This window comes from Prionailurus bengalensis, chromosome A2, assembly GCF_016509475.1.
Source record: "Prionailurus bengalensis isolate Pbe53 chromosome A2, Fcat_Pben_1.1_paternal_pri, whole genome shotgun sequence".
In the NCBI taxonomy this organism is placed as follows: Eukaryota; Metazoa; Chordata; class Mammalia; order Carnivora; family Felidae; genus Prionailurus; species Prionailurus bengalensis.
Window position 1 is genome coordinate 25,682,927 of NC_057348.1, and position 21,315 is coordinate 25,704,241.

At 37.9% G+C, this 21,315-nt stretch overlaps 1 protein-coding gene across 1 annotated transcript in view; it reads right to left on the bottom strand.

The window, feature by feature from the left end:
* DNAH12 (dynein axonemal heavy chain 12) overlaps positions 1 to 21,315 on the bottom strand; it is a 219,686-nt gene that overhangs the window by 113,376 nt on the left and 84,995 nt on the right. The window contains exons 33-34 of the mRNA XM_043587710.1: positions 16,915 to 16,998; positions 16,222 to 16,410 (exon numbers count right to left, since the gene is read on the bottom strand). Of these exons, the coding sequence (XP_043443645.1) occupies positions 16,222 to 16,410; positions 16,915 to 16,998 (273 nt within the window). The remainder of the gene's footprint in view (positions 1 to 16,221; positions 16,411 to 16,914; positions 16,999 to 21,315) is intronic.

A 21,315-nucleotide genomic window follows, 5' to 3' on the forward strand; every position in this document is an offset into this window, starting at 1 on the left:
TTGCCATTTGCAACAACATGGATGGACCTACAGGGTAGTATACTAAATGAAATAAGTCAGACAGAAAAAGACAAATGGCTTCACTCATATGTGGACTCTTAAAAAACAAATGAACAAACAACAACAAGATAGAAACACTTCATTGAATGTAGAGAAAAAACCGGTGGTTGCTAGAGCAGAGGGGGGTGGGAGGGTAGGCAAAACAGTGAAGGGGATTAAAAATAATACAATCAAAACTGATAAAAGTACATATGGTTTTTATAATATTTAAACCGTAAAGAATTTAAACTGTAGGCATGATAAAAACATCTCTCAGAGATCTTAGCTTATCCTATTACACAATTGTACATAATATACTCTTATTCTAAATTCTCTGAGAAATGAATTCTAGACACTATAAGAAAATAAAGTGTTCTCAGGATAGCAGAAATGAAGTCTCTAACAGCCATTTATTCGTTTTTTTTTTTTTACATTTATTTATTTTTGAGACAGAGAGAGACAGAGCATGAACGGGGGGAGGGCCAGAGAGAGAGGGAGACACAGAATCTGAAGCAGGCTCCAGGCTCTGAGCTGTCAGCACAGAGCCTGATGCGGGGCTCGAACTCATGGACCGTGAGATCGTGACCTGAGCGAAGTCGGACGCTCAACCGACTGAGACACCCAGGCGCCCCCATTCATTTTTTTCAACATTTATGAAAAACATACTATACCTATATATCAAGCTAGGAGATATGCAAATAAAATGCAAGATCCCTGAAAAAGAGTGATATTGAAATTAAATAGACAAAAAATAATATGATGTAATAATGACGTGACAGAGGAAGTCCCAGGAAAGTGTGGGTGGGGGAAGACACTAGAGCACTTGGATTAGCCCAGATCCGGGGAATAGGATAAAAAGGGAAATTAGGAGAGGACTAATTCAAGGAAGGCTTCCCAGATAAAGGATTAGCTGAGCTAAATTTGGAAGGAAAATGTCAGTTAGCCAGGTGCAGAGGGGAAGGATATTCAAGGCAGGGGAACTACACATACGCAGAAATGGAGGTGTAAGCAGACCTGGAGTGTTAGGAGGATTCCATGGGATGTAAGAATAGAGTGTGAAAGAAGAATGACAAGAAGTAAGTCTTGAGAAGCAGACAGAGGTCACATCCTGAAAGGTTTTAAAGGCTGTGTGTAAGGATCTCCTGAGAAGAGGAAGAGGGTTCCAATGGAGGGTAAGTACGGGAGTTCACAGAATGAATGTGTGTTTTGGAATCTTCATTCTGGTAGTAGGATATAGTCAGAACCAGAGCAGCTCTATTATATTGATTCAGGCAAGAAATTATGAAGGTCAGGACTGAGGCTACCATACAAGGAAGGAGGGATGGTCAGAGGAACCTGGATGGAAAGGAGAGGACAGATATAAAAGTTAGCAAGGACAGAAAAATCAATAGATCCTGGGGACTAACTAGAAGTGGAAACTATGGGAATAAATTATGAAAAAATCTATTATTCATTAGAAAGATGGAGCCTACTTTGTATTATTTGCAGCATATAGTATTAGAGTTTATTTTTGTTTTTGCTTTAGATTTTAAGTAATCTCTACACCCAATGTGAGGCTCGAACTCACAACCCCAAGACCAAGAGTTGCATGCTTCACCAACTGAAGCATTCGAGTTTTAAAATTTAAAAAACTGAAAAATGACTTTATATTTTCTCTATGAAGACACTGCACAAAATTTTCATAAAGTGGAATTCATTTTTTTCTTGTGCACAGAGTATTTTTCTTATCTCTAAAGTTATATTTTAGGATGAAAAAAATCTACTGAAAACCCCATTTCCCTTCTCAATATCAATATATTAGCTTATGTGTAAGTAACTAATGTGTGTGAGTGTATGTGTGTAGCAGGTTGAATCCCCAAAAAGAGAGGCCCACGTGCTAATCCCAGAAACCCATGAGTGTGATCTTATTTGGAGAAAGGGTCTTGGAAGACATAAAGATCTCAAGATGAGGAGATCATTCTGGAGTATCTGACCCTAAATCCTTATAAGAGTCACACAGTAAAGAGACAGAGTAGAGGCCAGGAGAACATGAGGGAAGAGACTGGAATAATGCAGCCAGAAGCCAAGGAATGCTTTGAGCCAAAAGGAGCTGGGAGAGGTAATAAAGATTCTCCCTTGGAGCTTCCAGAGGAAGCTTGGCCCTGCCAACATCTTGATTTCAGACTTCTAGCCCCAGGACTGTGGCAGAATAAATTTCTGTTGCTTTAAACCACCAAGTTTATGGTAATTTGTTATGACAGCCCTGAGAAACTAATACAATATATAAAGTTTTCTCATAAAATACTAAATATACATGTGAGTTTTAAAGTCACATATTTAAAATACCTTGCAAATATGGAAAACGATTGGGAATTTTAAAGCTTTAGTTACTATAGTTTTATCCAAAGAGTCTAGCAGGAATAAATTTTACCTCTGGGTTTATTCAGGTATAACTTGAGCAATATAAAACCAAAGGTGGATATTACTATAATGGTGGTGGGTAAATCACTTTTAAATTCTGCTATAAAAGTTAAAAGATAAAAGTATTAAAGTAACTATAACTAAATTATGTTAATGGATATGTAACATAAATAGATGCTAATTGTGACATCAATAGGGAAGGAGGTAAAGTGGAGAGTTCTTGAATACAAATGAAGATAAGTTATTAGCTTAAAAGAGACTGTTATAACTATAAGATATTTTATATAAGCCCCTTAGAACTACTAAGAAAATACCTATAGAAGTCACACACACAAAAAAAGAATCAAAACCTAGCAATACAAAACAACCCAATGAAACACCAAGGAAGACATCAAAAGAGAAAAGAGAAACAAACAAACAAAAAACCACAAACAAACCCAAGACAAACAGAAAACAGTTAACAAAATAGCAATAGCAAATCCCTCCCTATCAAAATTACTTTAAATGTAAACATATTAAACTCCCCCAACTAAAAAGATAGAGCAGCTGAATGGATAAAAAACAAACAAATAAACAAACAAACAAAAAAAACAAAAAAAACACCAAGATCCAGAGGCACCTGGGTGGTTCAGTCAGTTAAGTATCTAACTTCGGCTCAGGTTATGATCTCACGGTTCGTGAGTTCGAGCCCAGTGTTGTGCTCTGTGCTGACAGCTCAGAGCCTGAAACTGCTTCGGATTCTGTGTCTCCTCCTCTCTCTGCCCCTCCCCTGCTCGCACTTGCTCGCTCTCTCTCTCTCTCTCTCTCTCTCTCTCTCAAAAATAAATAAATAACATTTAAAAAATCAAGATCCAACTGTATGCTGCCTAGAAGAAATACATAGGCTGAAAGTGAAGGAATAGGAAAAGATATTCCATGAAAATGGTAACCAACAGAAATCACAAGTAGCTATATTTGTATCATAGTAGACTTTAAGCAAACCTGTCTCTAGAGACAAAGAATATCATAATGATGGAAGTTCAATTCAACAGGAAGATAAAACTATTTTAAATATATATGCACCCAACATCAGAGCACCTAGGTATATAAAATAAATATTGACAGATCCGGTGGCACCTGGGTGGCTCAGTTGGTTGAGCATCTGACTCTTGGTTTTGGCTCAGGTCATGATCTCATGGTTCATGAGTTTGAGCCTCACGTGGGGTTCTGTGCTGATGGTGCTGAGCCTGCTTGGTATTCTCTCTCTCTCCCTCTCTTTCTGCCCCTCCCCCCTCTCTCAAAATAAATAAATAAAAACTTTAAAAACTATTAAAAATATTGACAGATCTGAAAGGAGAAATTGATGGCAATATAAAAATGGTAGTGGATTTCAATATCCCACTTTCAATAAGGTATAGAATATCTAGACAGAAATTCAGAAAAGAAACAGTAGATTTGAACCACACTAGATCAAATGGACCTAAGAAATACATGTAGAACTGTTCACCCAGCAGTAGAAGAATACGTATTCTTTCTCAAGCTCACATGGAATATTCTCCAGGACAGACCCCATGTTAGGTCACAAAACAAGTCAACAAATTTAAGATTAAAATTATATCAAATATCTTTTCTGACCCCAATGGAATAAAACTAGAAATCAGTAACCACAAGAAAATGGGAAAATTCACAAATACACATGTAAAAAAGATGGTCTTAAACAACTACTGAATCCAAGGGGAAATTAAAAGGAAAATCAAAAAATATCTTAAGACAAATGAAACACAACATACCAAAACTCATGAGATGCATCAAAAGCAGTACTAAGAGGGAAGTTTATAACAATAAATGTTTATATTAAAAAAGAAATCTCGGGGCACCTGGGTGGCTCAGTCTGTTAAGCATCACGACTTTGGCTCAGGTCCTGATCTCACAGTTTATGAGTTTGAGCCCACTTCGAATTCTGTGTCTTCCTCTCTCTCTGTCCCTCCCTGCCCCTGCTCATACTCTGTCTCTCTCTCTCTTAAAGATAAATAAACATTAAAAAATAAAAATAAAATAAAATAAATAAAAAAGAAATCTCAAATAAACAACCTAACTTAAACCCCAAAGACCTAGAAAAAGAACCAACTAAACCCATTGTTAGCATAATGAAACAAATGAGATCAGAACAGAAATAAATGAAATAGAGAATAGAAAAACAATAGAAAAAAGTCAAAATGAAGAGTTGCTTTTTTTGAAAATATAAATAAAAACAATAAACTCTTAGCTAGACTAAGAATAAAACAAAGACTCAAATAAGTAAAATCAGGAATCAAAGAGAAAGCACACAACGAATGCCTCAGAAATAAAAAGGATCATCAAGGGATAATTATGGATGATTATATACAAATAAGTTGGATAACTTGGAGGACATAGATAAATTCCTAGAAATATACAACCTGCCAAGACTGAATCAAGAATAGGAAGCCTGAATATATCAGTAACAGAGATTGAAGTTCTAATGAAAAACTTCCCAGAGAAAAGTCCAGATGACTTCACAGCTGAAGTCTACCAAACATTCAAAGAATTAATACAATCCTTCTTAAACTCTTGCAAAAATTAGAAGTAGAGGAAATACTTCCACACTCATTCTATGAGGCTAGAATCACCATGATACTAAAACCAGAGGAAGATACCACAAGAAAAGAAAATTATAGGCCAATATCTCTGATGAACATAGAGGCAAAAGTCTTCAATAAAATACTAGCAAGCTGAATTCAACACACCAAAAAGATTACATACTATAGCCAAGTTGGATTTATCCCTGGATGCAAGAGATATGCAAATTAATCAATGTGATACACTGCATTAACAGAATGAAGGACAAAAATCCCATTCTCAAGTCAATAGATTCAGAAAAAGCATCTGACAAAGTTTAACATCCATTTCTGATAAAAACTCTCAACAAAATAGATATAAAGGGAAATCTCTGCAATGAAATAGAGGACATTTATGAAAAGCCCACAGTTAAATCATAATCCATGGCATAAAACTGAGAGCTCTTCTGCTAAGATCTGGTGTGAGGCAAGGATGCTCACTCCCACCACTTCTTTTCAACAAGAAGTACTAACTAGAGCAATTAGACAACAAAATAAAGGGCATCCAAATCAGAAAAGAAGTAAAATGATCTCTATTTGCAGATGACATGTCCTTATACGTAGAAAACCCTAAAGACCACATACAAAAAAATACCTTTTAAAACAAACTAACTCAGTAAAGCTACAGGATGCAAAAATCATTTGGGAAAAAAAATCAGTTGCATTTGTTTATACCACCAATGATCTATCTGGCAAGGAAATCAGGAGAACAATCTGACTTATGATAGCATCACAAAGAATATAATACTTAGGAATAAATTTAACCAGGAACATGAAATATCTGTACATTGAAAACTATAAAACATTAATGAAAGAGATTGAAGAAGACACAAATAAATGGAAAAGTATCCTGTGCTCATAGACTAGAAAAATTGACATTGTTAAAATGTCCATACTACCTAAAGGGATCTACAGATTCAAAGTAATTCCTATCAAAATTCCAATGGCAGGGGCACCTGGGTGGCTTAGTTGGTTAAGCGTCCAACTTCGGCTCAGGTCATGATCTTGCAGTTCATGAGTTTGAGCCCTGTGATGGGCTCTGTGCTGACAGCTCAAGAGCCTGGAGCCAGCCTCAAATTCTGTGTCTCCTGCTCTTTCGGCCCCTCTCCCCACTTACACTCTGTCTCTCTCAAAAATAAATGAATGCTAAAATTCCTATGACAAAAATAAAAAAAAATTCTAAAATTTGTGTGGAACCACAAAAGACTCTATCTAAACAGCCAAAATAATCTTAAGAAAGAAGAAAAGAGTTGAAAGCGTCACAATTCCTGATTTCAAATTATATTACAAAGCTCCAGTGATCAAAACAATATGGTACTGGCATAAAAACAGACATATAAACCAATGGAACAGAATAGCAAATCCAAAATAAATCCAAGCATACAATCAACTGATCTTTAACAAGGGCAACAAGAAAACACAATGTGAAAAGGAAAGTCTCTTCAATAAATGGTGTTGAGTAAATTGGATATCCACATATAAAAGAATGAAACTTTTATTATCTTACACCATACACAAAAATTAACTCAAAAGGGGCTCAAGACTGAAATGTAAAACCTTAGGGGCGCCTGGGTGGTGCAGTCGGTTAAGCGTCCGACTTCAGCCAGGTCACGATCTCGCGGTCCGTGAGTTCGAGCCCCGCATCGGGCTCTGGGCTGATGGCTCAGAGCCTGGAGCTTGTTTCCGATTCTGTGTCTCCCTCTCTCTCTGCCCCTCGCCCGTTCATGCTCTGTCTCTCTCTGTCCCAAAAAGAAATAAACGTTGAAAAAAAAAATTAAAAAAAAAAAAAAAAAGAAATGTAAAACCTTAAACCATTAAAATCCCAGAAGAAAACACAGGGGGAAAGCTCCTTCTTTTTTTAAGTTTATTTGTGTATTTATTTTGAGAGAGAGAGAGAAAGCACAAGTGGGGAAGGGGCAGAGAGAGGGAGGGAGAGATAGAGAGAATCCCAAGCAGGCTCCACACCACCAGTGCAGAGACCGATGCGGGGCTTGAACTCACAAACTGTGAGATCATGACCTGAGCCAAAGTCAGACACTTAACCTACTGAGCCACCTAGGCACCCTGAAAAATCTCCTTTAAAAAAAAAAAAAAAAGAAAAAGTATTTCTTTAAATTCACATTAGCATACAATGTAGAATTGGTTTCAGGAGTAGAACCTAGTCATTCCTCACTTACATATAATACACAGTGTTCATCCCAACAAGTGCCCTCCTTAATGCCCATCACCCATCTAGCCCATCCCCCCACACACACACCCTCCAGCAATCTTAAGTTTGTTCTCTGTATTTAACAGCCTCTTATGGTTTGCCTCCCTATTTTTCCTTCCCCTGCCCCTGTGTTCATCTGTTTTGTTTCTTAGACTCCACTTGTCTTCCTCTGACTTATTTCACTTAGCATAATACAACTCTAATTCCATACATGGAATACACATATACACACATATATACATATACATATACATACATACATACGTATATATGTATATACATACATACGTATATATGTATATACATACATACGTATATATGTATATACATATATATATATATATATATATATATATATATATATATCATCTTCTTTATCCATTCATCTATCTATGGACACTCGGGCCACTTCTATAATTTGGCGATTGTAGATAATGCTGCTATAAACTTCGGGGTGCATGTAACACTTCAAATTAGTATTTTTGTATCTTTTGGATAAATACTTAGTAGCACAATTGCTGGATTGTAGGGTTACTTCTATTTTTTAACTTTTTGAGGAACTTCCATACTGTTTTCCAGAGTGGTTGGACCACTTTGCATTCCTACAAACAGTGCAAGAGGGTTCCCCTTTCTCCATATCCTCATCAACACCTGTTGTTTCTTGTGTTTTGAGTTTATTCTGACAGGTGTGAAGCGATATCTCATTGTAGTTTTGATTTGTATTTCCCTGATGATCAGCAATGTTGAATACCTTTTTATGTGTCTATGAGTCATCTGAATATCTTCTTTGAAAAAGTGTCTATTCATGTCTTCTGCCCATTTCTTTACTGGATTATTTCGTTTTTGGGTGTTGAGTTTGATAAGTTCTTTATAGATTTTGGATAGTAACCCCTTATCTGATATGTCATTTGCAAATATCTTCTCCCATTGTGTCAATTACCTTTTAGTTTTGTTGTTTCCTTTGCTATACAAAAGCTTTTTATCTTGAGTTCTCAGTTCATTTTTGCTTATATTCCCCTTGTCTCCAGAGACATGTCTAGTAAGAAGTTGCTATAGGAAAGGTCGCAAAGAGGCAAAGAGGTTGCTGCCTGTTTTCTACTCTAGGATTTTGATAGTCTCCTGTCTTATGTTTAGGTCTTTCATCCATTTTGAATTTATTTTTGTGTGTGGTGAAAGAAAGTGGTCCAGTTTTATTCTTCTGCATGTTGCTGTTGTCTAGTTTTCCCAGCACTATTTGCTGAAGAGACTGTCTTTTTTTCCATTGGATATTCTTTCCTGCTTTGTCAAAGATTAGTTGGCCATTTGTTTTTTGGTCCATTTCTGGGTTCTCTGTTCTGTTCCATTGATCTATGTACTTGCTTTTGTGCCAGTACCATATTGTCTTGGTGATTACAGCTTTGTAAAACAGCTTAAAGTCCAGAACTGTGATGCCTCCAGCTTTGGTTTTCTTTTTCAACATTATATTGACTAGTCAGGGTCTTTTCTGGTTCCATACAAATTTTAGAATTGTTGGCATTTAGAATGCTGGTGCTATTTTGATAGGGATTGCATTGAATGTGTAGATCGCTTTGGGTAGTATAGACATTTTAACAATATTTGTCTTTAAAGTCTCCTTGACATTGGCCTTGGCAATGATTTTTTGGATAAGACAAAAGCTCAGGCAACAAAAGCAAAAATAAAGTGGGACTACATCAAACTGAAAGTTTCTGCACGGTAAGGGAAATCATCAACAAAATGAAAAGGCAACCTATAAACTGAGGGGAAATACTTGTAAATTATATATCTGATAAGGGGTTAATATAAAAAATATATAAAAATTCATGTAATATAAAAAAAGAACCCAAACAATCTAATTTAAAAATGGGCAAAGGACCTGAATAGACACTTTTCAGAGAAGACATGCCAATGGCTAACCAGGTATATGAGAAGGCACTCGACATCACAAATCATCAGAAAATGCAAATCGAAACCACAGTGAGATATCACCTCACACCTTTTAGGATGAGAAGAAAAATGAAAGGTGACAAGTGTTAGTGAGGATGTGGAGAAAAGAGAACCCTTGTGCATTGCTGGTGTGAATGTAAATTGGCACAGTCACTGTGGAAAACAGTATGAAAGATCCTCAAAAAACTAAAAATAGAATGTTTAATCTAGCAATCCCTCTTCAGGACATGAAATCAGTACCTTAAATATATATCTGAAACTAGTTGGAAGATGGCAGTGTAGGAGGATGTTGGGCTCACCTCATCCTACTGATTGCTTAGATTCCACCCACATCTGCCTAAATAACCCAGAAAACCACCAGAAGACTAGCAGAACGGACTCTCCGGAGCCAAGCATGGACAAGAGGCCCAAGAAAGAGGGTAGGAGGGGCAAAGAGGTGGTGCACACTACATGGACTGGAGGGAGGGAGCCGGGGCTGTGGAGGGGCAACCAGCCTGGCAAGGCAGAGCCCCCGAGTCTGGCTTGCAAAAGCGGAGGGGCCAGACGGAGTGTGTTCTGACAGCCAGCGGGACTTAACATCTGGAATGTTATAAGCAACAGCTCTGCTCTCAGAGAGCCAGGAGGGCTAGAGGACACCTGGAGGGAGAGTTGTGAACCCCAGAAAACAGAGCTCAGCTTGGCAGGGAATGAAGGTGCTGGCAAGTGCCATATCCCTCTCCCATCCCCCAGCTCCCCTCACAGAGCTTGCTTGCACCGCGCAAACACCCAATGCTGTGCTTCTGTGGATCCATCGCTCCAATGGGTCTGCCTCCCTCCGGGTGCTGCAGGGCTCCTCCTGCAGGGGACCACTGACAGCAAAGCAAGCTAAGCCTGCCCCTCCCACCCCTGTGCACTTTGTGGATCCACCCCAGCTAATATACCAGATCCCACTGAAGCAGCACCACAAGCCTGGCAGTGTGCAAGTAGCCCAGACAGGGGCCACACCACTCCACAGTGAGTCCTGCCCCTGGTAAAGGGGAAGATAAGGTACACAACAGTCTGACTGTGGCCCCAGTGGTGGGCTGGGGACAGACATCGGGTCTGACTGTGGCCCCACCCACCAACACAAGTTCTCCAGACAGCACAGGGGAAGTGCCCTGCAGTTCCACGCCACCCCAGGGACTATCCAAAATGACAAAACGGAAGAATTCTCCTCAAAAGAAACTCCAGGAAGTAGCGACAACTAACAAATTGATCAAAAACGATTTAAGCAATATAACAGAACAAGAATTTAGAATAATATTCATAAAATTAATTGCTGGGCTTGAAAAAAGTATAGAGGAAATCTAAGAATCTATTGCTACAGAGATCAAGGGACTAAGAAATAGTCATGAGGAACTAAAAAATGGTATAAATGAGGTGCAAAATAAAATAGAGGCAGCCATAGCACGGATTGAAGAGGCAGAGAAGAGAATAGGTGAATTAGAAGACAAAATTATGGAAAAAGAGGAAGCTGAGAAAAAGAGAGATAAAAAAATCCAGGAGTATGAGGGGAGAATTAGAGAACTAAGTGATGCAATCAAACGGAACAATATCCGTATCACAGGAATTCCAGAAGAGGAAGAGAGAGAGAAAGGAGCTGAAGGTGTACATGAACAAATCATAGCTGAGAACTTCCCTGATCTGGGGAAGGAAAAAGGCATTGAAATCCAAGAGGCACAGAGAACTCCCTTCAGACATAACTTGAATCAATCTTCTGCATGACATATCATAGTGAAACTGGCAAAATACAAGGATAAAGAGAAAATTCTGAAAGCAGCTAGGGATAAACACGCTCTAACTTACAAACGGAGACCCATAAGAGTAGTGGCAGACCTATCTACTGAAACTTGGCAGGCCAGAAAGGAATGGCAGGAAATCTTCAATGTGATGAACAGAAAAAATATGTGGCTGAGAATCCTTTATCCAGCAAGTCATTTAGAATAGAAGGAGAGATAAAGGTCTTCCCAAACAAACAAAAACTGAAGGAATTCATCACCACTAAACCAGCCCTACAAGAGCTCCTAAGGGGATTCTGTGAGGAAAATGTTGCAAGGACCACAAAGTACCAGAACATCACTACAAGCATGAAACCTACAGACATCACAATGACTCTAAACCCATATCTTTCAATAATAACACTGAATGTAAATGGACTAGATGCTCCAAACAAAAGACATAGGGTATCAGAATGGATACAAAAACAAGACCCATCTATTTGCTGTCTACAAGAGACTCATTTTAGGCCTGAGGAAACATTCAGATTGAATGTGAGGGGATGGAGAACTATCTATCATGCTGCTGGAAGTCAGAAGAAAGCTGGAGTAGCCATACTTATATCAGACAAACTAGACTTTAAATTAAAGGCTGTAACAAGAGATGAAGAAGGGCATTATATAATAATTACAGGGTCTATCCATCAGGAAGAGCTAACAATTATAAATGTCTATGCACCAAATACAGGAGCCCCCAAATACATTAAACAAGTAATCACAAACATAAGCAACCTTATTGATAAGAATGTGGTAATTGCAGGGGACTTTAGTACTCCACTTAAAGCAATGGATAGATCATCTAGACACAGGATCAATAAAGAAACGAGGGCCCTGAATGATACATTGGATCAGATGGACTTGACAGATACGTTTAGAACTCTGCATCCCAAAGCAACAGAATATATTTTCTTCTCGAGTGCACATGGAACATTCTCCAAGATAGATCACATACTGGATCACAAAACAGCCCTTCATAAGTATAAAAGAATTGAGATCATACCATGCACACTTTCAGACCACAATGCTATGAAACTTGAAATTAACCACAGGAAAAAGTCTGGAAAACCTCCAAAAGCATGGAGGTTAAAGAACACCCTACTAAAGAATGAATGGGTCAACCAGGCAATTAGAGAAGAAATTAAAAAATATATGGAAACAAATGAAAATGAAAACAACAATCCAATCGCTTTTGGATGCAGCAAAGGCAGTCCTGAGAGGAAAATACATTGCAGTCCAGGCCTATCTCAAGAAACAAGAAAAATCCAAATACAAAATCTAACAGCACACCTAAAGGAAATAGAAGCAGAACAGCACAGACACCCCAAACCCAGCAGAAGAAGAGAAATAATAAAGATCAGAGCAGAAAAAAAACAATATAGAATCTAAAAAAAACTGTAGAGCAGATCAACGAAACCAAGAGTTAGTTTTTTGAAAAAATAAACAAAATTGATAAACGTCTAGCCAGGCTTCTCAAAAAGAAAAGGGAGATGACCCAAATAGATAAAATCAGGAATGAAAATGGAATTATTACAACCAATCCCTCAGAAATACAAGCAATTATCAGGGAATACTATGAAAAATTATATGCCAACAAACTGGACAACCTGGAAGAAATGGACAAATTCCTAAGCACCCACACACTTCCAAAACTCAAACAGGAAGAAATAGAAAACTTGAACAGACCCGTAACCAGCGATGAAATTGAATCAGTTATCAAAAATCTCCCAAAAAATAAGAGTCCAGGACCAGATGACTTCCCTGGAGAATTTTACCACACATTTAAAGCGGAGGTAACACCTATCCTTCTCAAGCTGTTCCAAAAAACAGAAAGGGAAGGAAAATTCCAGACTCATTCTATGAAGCCAGCATTACTTTGATTCCTAAAGCAGACAGAGACTCAGAAAACAAACAAACAAACAAACAAACAAACAAAAAAAAAAACTACAGGCCAATATCCCTGATGAATATGGATGCAAAAATTCTCAACAAGATACTAGCAAATCGAATTCAACAGCATATAGAAATAATTGTATACCATGATCAAGTGGGATTCATTCCTGGGCTGCAGGGCTGGTTCAACTTTCGCAAATCAATCAATGTGATAAATCACATTAATAAAAGAAAAGATAAGAACCATATGATCCTGTCAAACGATGCAGAAAAAGCATTGACAAAATCCAGCATCCTTTCTTAATAAAAACCCTTGAGAAAGTCGGGATAGAAGGAACATACTTAAACATCATATGAAAAGCCCACAGCTAATATCATCCTCAATGGGGAAAAACTGAGAGCTTTCCCCCTAAGACCAGGAACATGACAGGGATGTCCACTCTCACTGCTATTGTTTAACATAGTGTTCGAAGTGCTAGCATCAGCAATCAGACAACAAAAGGAAATCAAAGGCATCAAAATTGGCAAAGATGAAGTCAAGCTTTCACTTTTTGCAGATGACGTGATACTACACATGGAAAACCCGATAGACTCCACCAAAAGTCTGCTAGAACTGCTACATGAATTCAGCAAAGTCACAGGATACAAAATCAATGTACAGAAATCAGCTGCATTCTTATACACTAACAATGAAACAACAGAAAGACAAATAAGAAACTGATCCCATTCACAATTGCACCAAGAATCATAAAATACCTAGTAATAAACCTAACCAAAGATGTAAAAGATTTGTATGCTGAAAACTATAGAAAGCTCATGAAGGAAATAGAAGAAGATACAAAGAAATGGAAAAACATTCCGTGCTCATAGATTGGAAGAATAAATATTGTTAAAATGTCAATACTACCCAAAGCAATCTACACATTCAATGCAATCCCAATCAAAATTGCACCAGCATTATTCTTGAAGCTACAACAAGCAATCCTAAAATTTGTATGGAACCACAAAAGATCCCGAATAGCCAAAGTAATTTTGAAGAAGAAGACCAAAGCAGGAGGCATCACAATCCCAGACTTTAGCCTCTACTACAAAGCTGTCATCATCAAGACAGCATGGTATTGGCACAAAAACAGACACATAGACCAATGGAATAGAATAGAAACCCCAGAACTAGACCCACAAAAGTATGGCCAACTAATTTTTGACAAAGCAGGAAAGAATATCCAATGGAAAAAAGATAGTCTTTTTAACAAATGGTGCTGGGAGAACTGGACAGCAACATGCAGAAGGATGAAACTAGACCATTTTCTTACACCATTCACAAAAATAAACTCAAAATGGATAAAGGACCTGAATGTGAGACAGGAAACCATTAAAACCTTAGAGGAGAAAGCAGGAAAAGACCTCTCTGACCTCAGCCGCAGCAACTTCTTACTTGACACATCCCCAAAGGCAAGGGAATTAAAAGCAAACATGAACTATTGGGACCTCATGAAGATAAAAAGCTTCTGCAGAGCAAAGGAACAATCAACAAAACTGAAAGGCAACCAACGGAATGGGAAAAGATATTTGCAAATGACATATTGGACAAAGGGCTAGTATCCAAAATCTATAAAGAACTCACCAAACTCCACACCCAAAAAACAAATAATCCAGTGAAGAAATGGGCAGAAAACATGAATAGACACTTCTCTAAATAAGACATTCAAATGGCCAACAGGCACATGAAAAGATGCTCAACGTTGCTCCTCATCAGGGAAATACAAATCAAAACTGCACTGAGATACCACCTCACACTGGTCAGAGTGGCTAAAATGAACAAATCAGGAGACTATAGATGTTGGAGAGGATGCGGAGAAACAGGAACCCTCTTGCACTGTTGGTGGGAATGCAAACTGGTGCAGCCGCTCCTGAAAACAGTGTGGAGGTTCCTCAAAAAATTAAAAATAGATCTACCCTATGACCCGGCAATAGCACTGCTAGGAATTTACCCAAGGGATACAGGAGTGCTGATGCATAGGGGCACTTGGACCCCAATGTTTATAGCAGCACTTTCAACAATATCCAAATTATGGAAAGAGCCTCAATGTCCATCAACTGATGAACAGATAAAGAAATTGTGGCTTATATACATAATGGAATACTACGTGGCAAAGAGAAAGAATGAAATATGGCCTTTTGTAGCAACGTGGATGGAACTGGAGAGTGTTAAGTGAAATAAGTCATACAGAGAAAGACAGATACCATATGTTTTCACTCTTATGTGGATCCTGAGAAACTTAACAGAAGACCATGTGGGAGGGGAAGGAAAAAAAAAAGTTAGAGAGGGAAGGAGCCAAACCAAAAGAGACTCTTAAAAACTGAGAATAAACTGAGGGTTGATGGGGGGTGGGAGGGAGGGGAGAGTGGGTGATGGGCATTGAGGAAGGCACCTGTTGGGATGAACACTGGGTGTTGTATGGAAACCAATTTGACAATAAATTTCATATTAAAAATAAATAATAAATATTATATTCAAAAAAATATATATCTGCACTTCCATGTTCATTGTAGCATTATTCCCAATAGCTAAGATAGGGACACAAACTTAAGTGTTCACTAATGGACAAATAAAGAAATTGCCATATATATATGTGTGTGTGTGTGTGTGTGTGTATATATATATATATATATATATATATAATAGAATATTATTAAGACTTAAATTATTAATACTAAATTATAGATATTATTAAGACGTAAAGAGAGATCCTGTTATTTGCAATATGGGTCCATTGTAAGACATTATGATAAGTGAAAAAGTCCAACACAGAAAGGAAAAAGTTGCATGATGTCACTTATATGTACAATCCAAAAGTTGAATACATAGAACTGGAGTAAAAGGGCAGTTACCAGGGGTGGGGAGGTGGGGGAAACAGGGAGACTTTGGGCAAAGGGTACAAAGTTGCACTTATGTTGAAAATTATAAATTATTAAAAATTTTAAAATGAAACCCAGAGAGATAAACACACACCTGTACAGATATAACTAGGGGAATCTGAATAATATCAGTAGATAATATCAATGTCAATATCCTTGTTGTGATATAATATAGTCTTGCAAAATGTTACTATTGGGGGAAATTGGGTGAAATGAGCATGAAATCTATTACTTCTTACAACTGCATGTGAATTACTGATTATCACAATAAATATTCCATTTTAAAAAGTGGATACTAAATGTCAAGGGGAAACTGATTTTGTTTATTTATCCTACTTATTGTGATTTTAGCCTTAGTCAAGTTGAATGAAAACTAAAGAAACTTGAGTGGGTTAGAGAATTACAGTGTTACCTTGCATTTTTTCTTACGAAGTTTTAAAGAGGGCTTTATTAACCAGTCAAAGAGTCCTCTCAGAAGAGCTTGATGATCTGGTTCTTGTAGAGGTCCTTTCAGGGAATTCAACCACGAGGATACAATTGGTTCCCATCCTAACTGTGAGGGTTCCAAATAAATCATGCCACAGCGGCTTACAGTGGCAGGCTAGAGAAAAAAGACAAGTTTTCTTTTTCCAATGTTGCTTTCATGCCAGTAGTACCTGGCAGTCATTAACTACTTCTTTGAATGACTTATAAGGCCTGTCATGATCTAGCACCTGTCTTCCTCTACAGCCTCCCAGACGTGTCATGGCTTCATATCTTTACATATCATGTTGTCATGATTTGGAATGCCCAGCCCCAACTAATCTCCCTAGAGAAGTGTTGCCCTTCAAAGCCAGATCAAATACTCAGACATTTTCCATGGTCCTCCTCTACCCATTCGCCTCTTGGGTACCCACCCCCTCCATATTCTTAGAGCACTTACATGTAGCAGTATAGTGGGATTATTTATTAGCATGCTTCTCATCCTTCCTAAATGAGCATAAGCTATATCTTATTCATCTTAGTATTTCTGGTGCCTAACTAGTCTTCTGACACATGATAAAAAATACTTATTGACCAAATGAACAAATAAACAATCTACTGTTATGCTAAAACATGAACTTACCGAGGCCTGGGAAAGGTCCATTGCTTCAAAGATGAGGCTCATTTGAGGGGACATCTGAATGATTTCTCCACTCATAAGGCAAAGCTAAAGGCAATTATATTTCAAACATTTATTTTTTAAAAAACTCAAACTTCTCAAATAAAAATATATTGTAGGTATAAGATAATGTATATCCTGTGATGTAAGTATTACATAAAAGCCAGAAAATTGTAAGCTAGATCTAGCTCGGTCAATTACTTACTAGGTAAGCAAATACGTAACATCTCTGACTCTCAGCCTCTTCATCTATAAACTCGGTTAATTTCTCTCCCATAGAGTTAGGCGGGAGGAGAACTACATGACATACTACAAAAATCCTATACAAATCTCAGTCCTTGCTATTAATAAAATTACATCGGTCAGGCACCTGGGTAGCTTAGTCATTCAAACATCTGACTTTGGCTCAGATCATGATTTCACGGTTCTTGAGTGTGAGCTCCACAAGGGGGTCTCTGTTGTCAGAGCAAAGCCCCCTTTGGATCCTCTGTCCCCCTCTCTCTCTGCCCCTCCCCCAATCACACTCTCTCAAAACTAAATAAACATTTAAAAACATTACATGGGTTGCTGGAGGGGAGTTGGGTGGGAGGGATAGGCTAAATGGGTGATGGGCCTTAAGGAGGGCACTCATTGGAATGAGCACTTGGTGTAATATGTAAGTGATGAATCACTGGGTTCTACTCCTGAAACCAATAGTACGCTATATATTAACTAACATGAATTTAAATATATATAGTTTGAATCTTTTTTAATGTTGTTTTTTTTTTTGGAAGAGCGAGACAGAGCATGAGCAGGGGAGGGGCAGAGAGAGAGGGAGATACAGAATCCAAAGCAGGCTCTAGGCTCTGAGCTGTCAGCACAGAGCCCAATGCGAGGCTTAAACCTATGAACTGCAAGATCATGACCTGAGCCGAAGTCGGATGCTTAACCAACTGAGCCACCCTAAATAAATAATTTTTTAAAAATTACATGAAATACTCCTGACTTTATAAAGTTGTCAAAAGGTCTCTTTGTTAAAAAAAAAAAAAGAGAAAAATTGAAAATAAAGAATAATATGGACACTAATATACCCATCTCCTGTACTTAACCAACATTAAGATTTTCCCACATTTGCTTCCTTTTATAAAGAAGTATTTTTAAGAGGCACCTGGCTGCCTCAGTTTGTAGAGCATGCAACTCTTGACCTTGGGGTTGTGAGTTCAAGCCTCATGTTGGGTGCAGAAATTACTTTAAAAAAAAAAAGGGGGCACCTGGGTGGCTCAGTCAGTTGAGCATCCGACTTCAGCATAGGTAATAATGTCATAGTTCATGAGTTCAAGCCCTGCGTTGGGCTCTGTGCTGACAGCTCAGAACCTGGAGCCTGCTTTGGATTCTGTGTCTCCCTCTCTCTGCCCCTTCCCCACTCATGCTCTGTCTCTCTCTGTCTCTCAAAGATGAATAAGCGTTTAAAAAAAATTTAAAAAAGGATACTGAGGAATAAAACACTATTTTAAAGAGCATTATGCCCACCACGGCATTTCACATCCAAATATGTCAATATGCAGCTCCAAAAAATAAGAAGTTTTCAGGGCACCTGGTGTCTCAGTCGGTTAAATGTCCAACTCTTGGTTTCTGCTCAGGTCATGATCTCATGGTTTGTGAGATAGAGCCAGACTCTCCACCAACAGTGCAGAGCACTTGTTTGGGATTCTCTCTCTCCCTCTCTCTCTCTGCCCCTCCCCCACTCACTCTGTCTCTCTCTCCAAATAAATAAATAAACTTAAAAAAAAATAAACTGTTTTCTATATTACCTCAGTAACATTATCACACCTAACAAAATTACCAATAAGTCCTTAATATGATCTAATACTCAGCCAGTACTCAAATTTCCTCAATGACAACAGGAATATCTTTTCAACTGATTTACTCAAACCAAAATTCAATCAAGGACCATGCACTGAATTTAATATGCGGATATAGATCACTTTTAATCTAAAACATTCCTCTTTGAGAGAGAGGCAAACCAAGAAACAGACTCTTGGTCTTTGTCTAGAGGACAAACAGAGGGTAACCAGAGGGGAAGTGGGTGGGAGGGATGGATGAAATAGGTGATGGGGATTAAGGAGTCCACTTATGATGAGCACCTGGTGAGGTATGGAAGTGCTGAATCACTATATTGTACACCTGAAACTAATATTACACTGTATGCTAACTAGAATTTAAATAAAAACTTAAAAAATAAAATAAAATGTTCCTCTTCAATCAAATATGTAAAAAATCTCAATTTGTCAACTGCTTCCTTTCTGCCCAATTCCTTTCTTGTTCATTATTATTAAAGCCATCTCATCTTCTCAATTTCCTTGGCATCTACCTTTGGAATTATCATTAACTTTTAATCATTTTAATAATATTAATTGTTGATATCCCAATTTCATTTCTACATTGTTTTTGTTTTTTTTCAATTCTTCCTCTTCATTTATTTTTCTGGGTTTCTTCTCTATAACCATCACTCTAGTCCCAGTTTTGCCCCTATCTAGTTAAATGTCGACAATGTGGCATTTAGCATTCCTGGACCTCTGTAAAATAAATGGATGGCCTAGAGCTGGATTGTCTGATAAGCTAGCCCAGTATTCATATGTGCCTATTTATACTTTTTACTAATTAAATCTAATTTAATTAAATAACTTCATCTTAAGTAGTTAAAGTTAAATAAGATTTAAAGTCAGTTCTTCAACTGCACTAGCCAAATTTCAAATGCTCAATAACCACATTTGACTAGTATCTACCTTCCTGGACAATGCAGACATTTCCATTATTGCAGAAAGTTGTTTTGGACAGTGCTGGCCTATAAAACTTTTAATTTCCTACCAGATTATTTCAGCAAACATCCTCCTATTTACTTCATATTTGGGAGATGGAGTCAGCTTTTTCCTCACTCCCCCATAGTGTTTCCTAAATACTCTACCCCACCCTTTCCACCTTCTGCTCCTTTAACAACCCATGCTCCCTGCTGTCACTCACCAGCACCTCAGCATTCCCATCGTTAGCTAAAGCCTTTGATACATGGCTCAATTTTTTTCACTCTGGCCTGATCCACTGTTTGTGAGGGGGGAGCATCTCAATATGGCAGCCCCTCAGACCCTTGACTACCCTATCTTCACTTAGGTTTTTCCTACTGCACTCCAGCCATCCAGTTTATACACCCGGGACCTTCTCTCCTGGAACACTACACAATTCTGAAATACTAAATTCAAGCTTCCCAGTCTCTGCCTCCAGTTTCCGATGCATCCAGTGTTCTCACTCATTGACTACTCATCTACCCAATCATCTACTCCACTTACTCTCCACTTTCATATCCCTGCTGTTTTCACTTCTGTCATTGTTAAGCAGCTTCCTTCCATGGCCTAGCTCTTCTAGAACTCTCATACCAGTATCTTCAAAGTCTTTCTGTACTTTCAGTCCAGCAGCATAATCTACACTCACATCCAAGCTGCTTAGACTGGTAGGGAAAATCTCACAAAGGCAGACCTTGGCACTACTACTACTACTAGTCCTCAGACAGGCTTCTGTGCTTTCCTAGCAATTATCTTTCCCATTTTCCATAATGGCTAATTTAAATCTTCCTCCTTTTCTCCTCCAGTGTACAAAGAACTAGGGTCTACCACTTCACAAAGAAAAGATAAATCATCAAAAGGACTTGCTTTCAGATTTCCACTATCAAATTCATACATCCACCTATATCTATACCTATCATTTTCCTACTTTCCTCTCATCCAATATGAGACAATCCTCCCACCTGGCTCTGAATTCGACTTTGATTAGCCCCTCTCCGCTTCTGAATCATTATTACTCCTTAGCTCAATCAATGTAACTGAAAGAAGGAATTTGAATAAATGACCAACCACCTACGAAAATGTGCTGGTGTATTTGAATGCTAATTAAATTAATTTGCTTACTTAGTAGTGTGGTTATCTCATGTAAGTATGAAAATAAGTTGTGATATATGCAGTGGAATACCAATACAGATATAAAAAGAATAAATAAGTAAAATGGAAGTACAATACCATGAATATCACAGATGCCACATTGACCACAAGAAGGAAAATACTCAGGAGTATGATTCCATATACATGAAGTTCAAGAACCAGCAAAACTAATTTATCACAGTAGAAGAAAGAATAGCAATTGCCCCAGTGGGGAGGGTATACTGATTCAGAAGGAATCAGTGAGTGTAGCTTGTAGAGTGAAAGAAATTTTATGCATCTTTATTTAAATGATGGTTATGTGAATGCACAAGTTTTAAAAAAAAGCACAGAATCTAAACTTAAAATTAGTCATATTTTATAATTTACATATGGTCTCTCATAGAAGACTTCTATTTTCTAG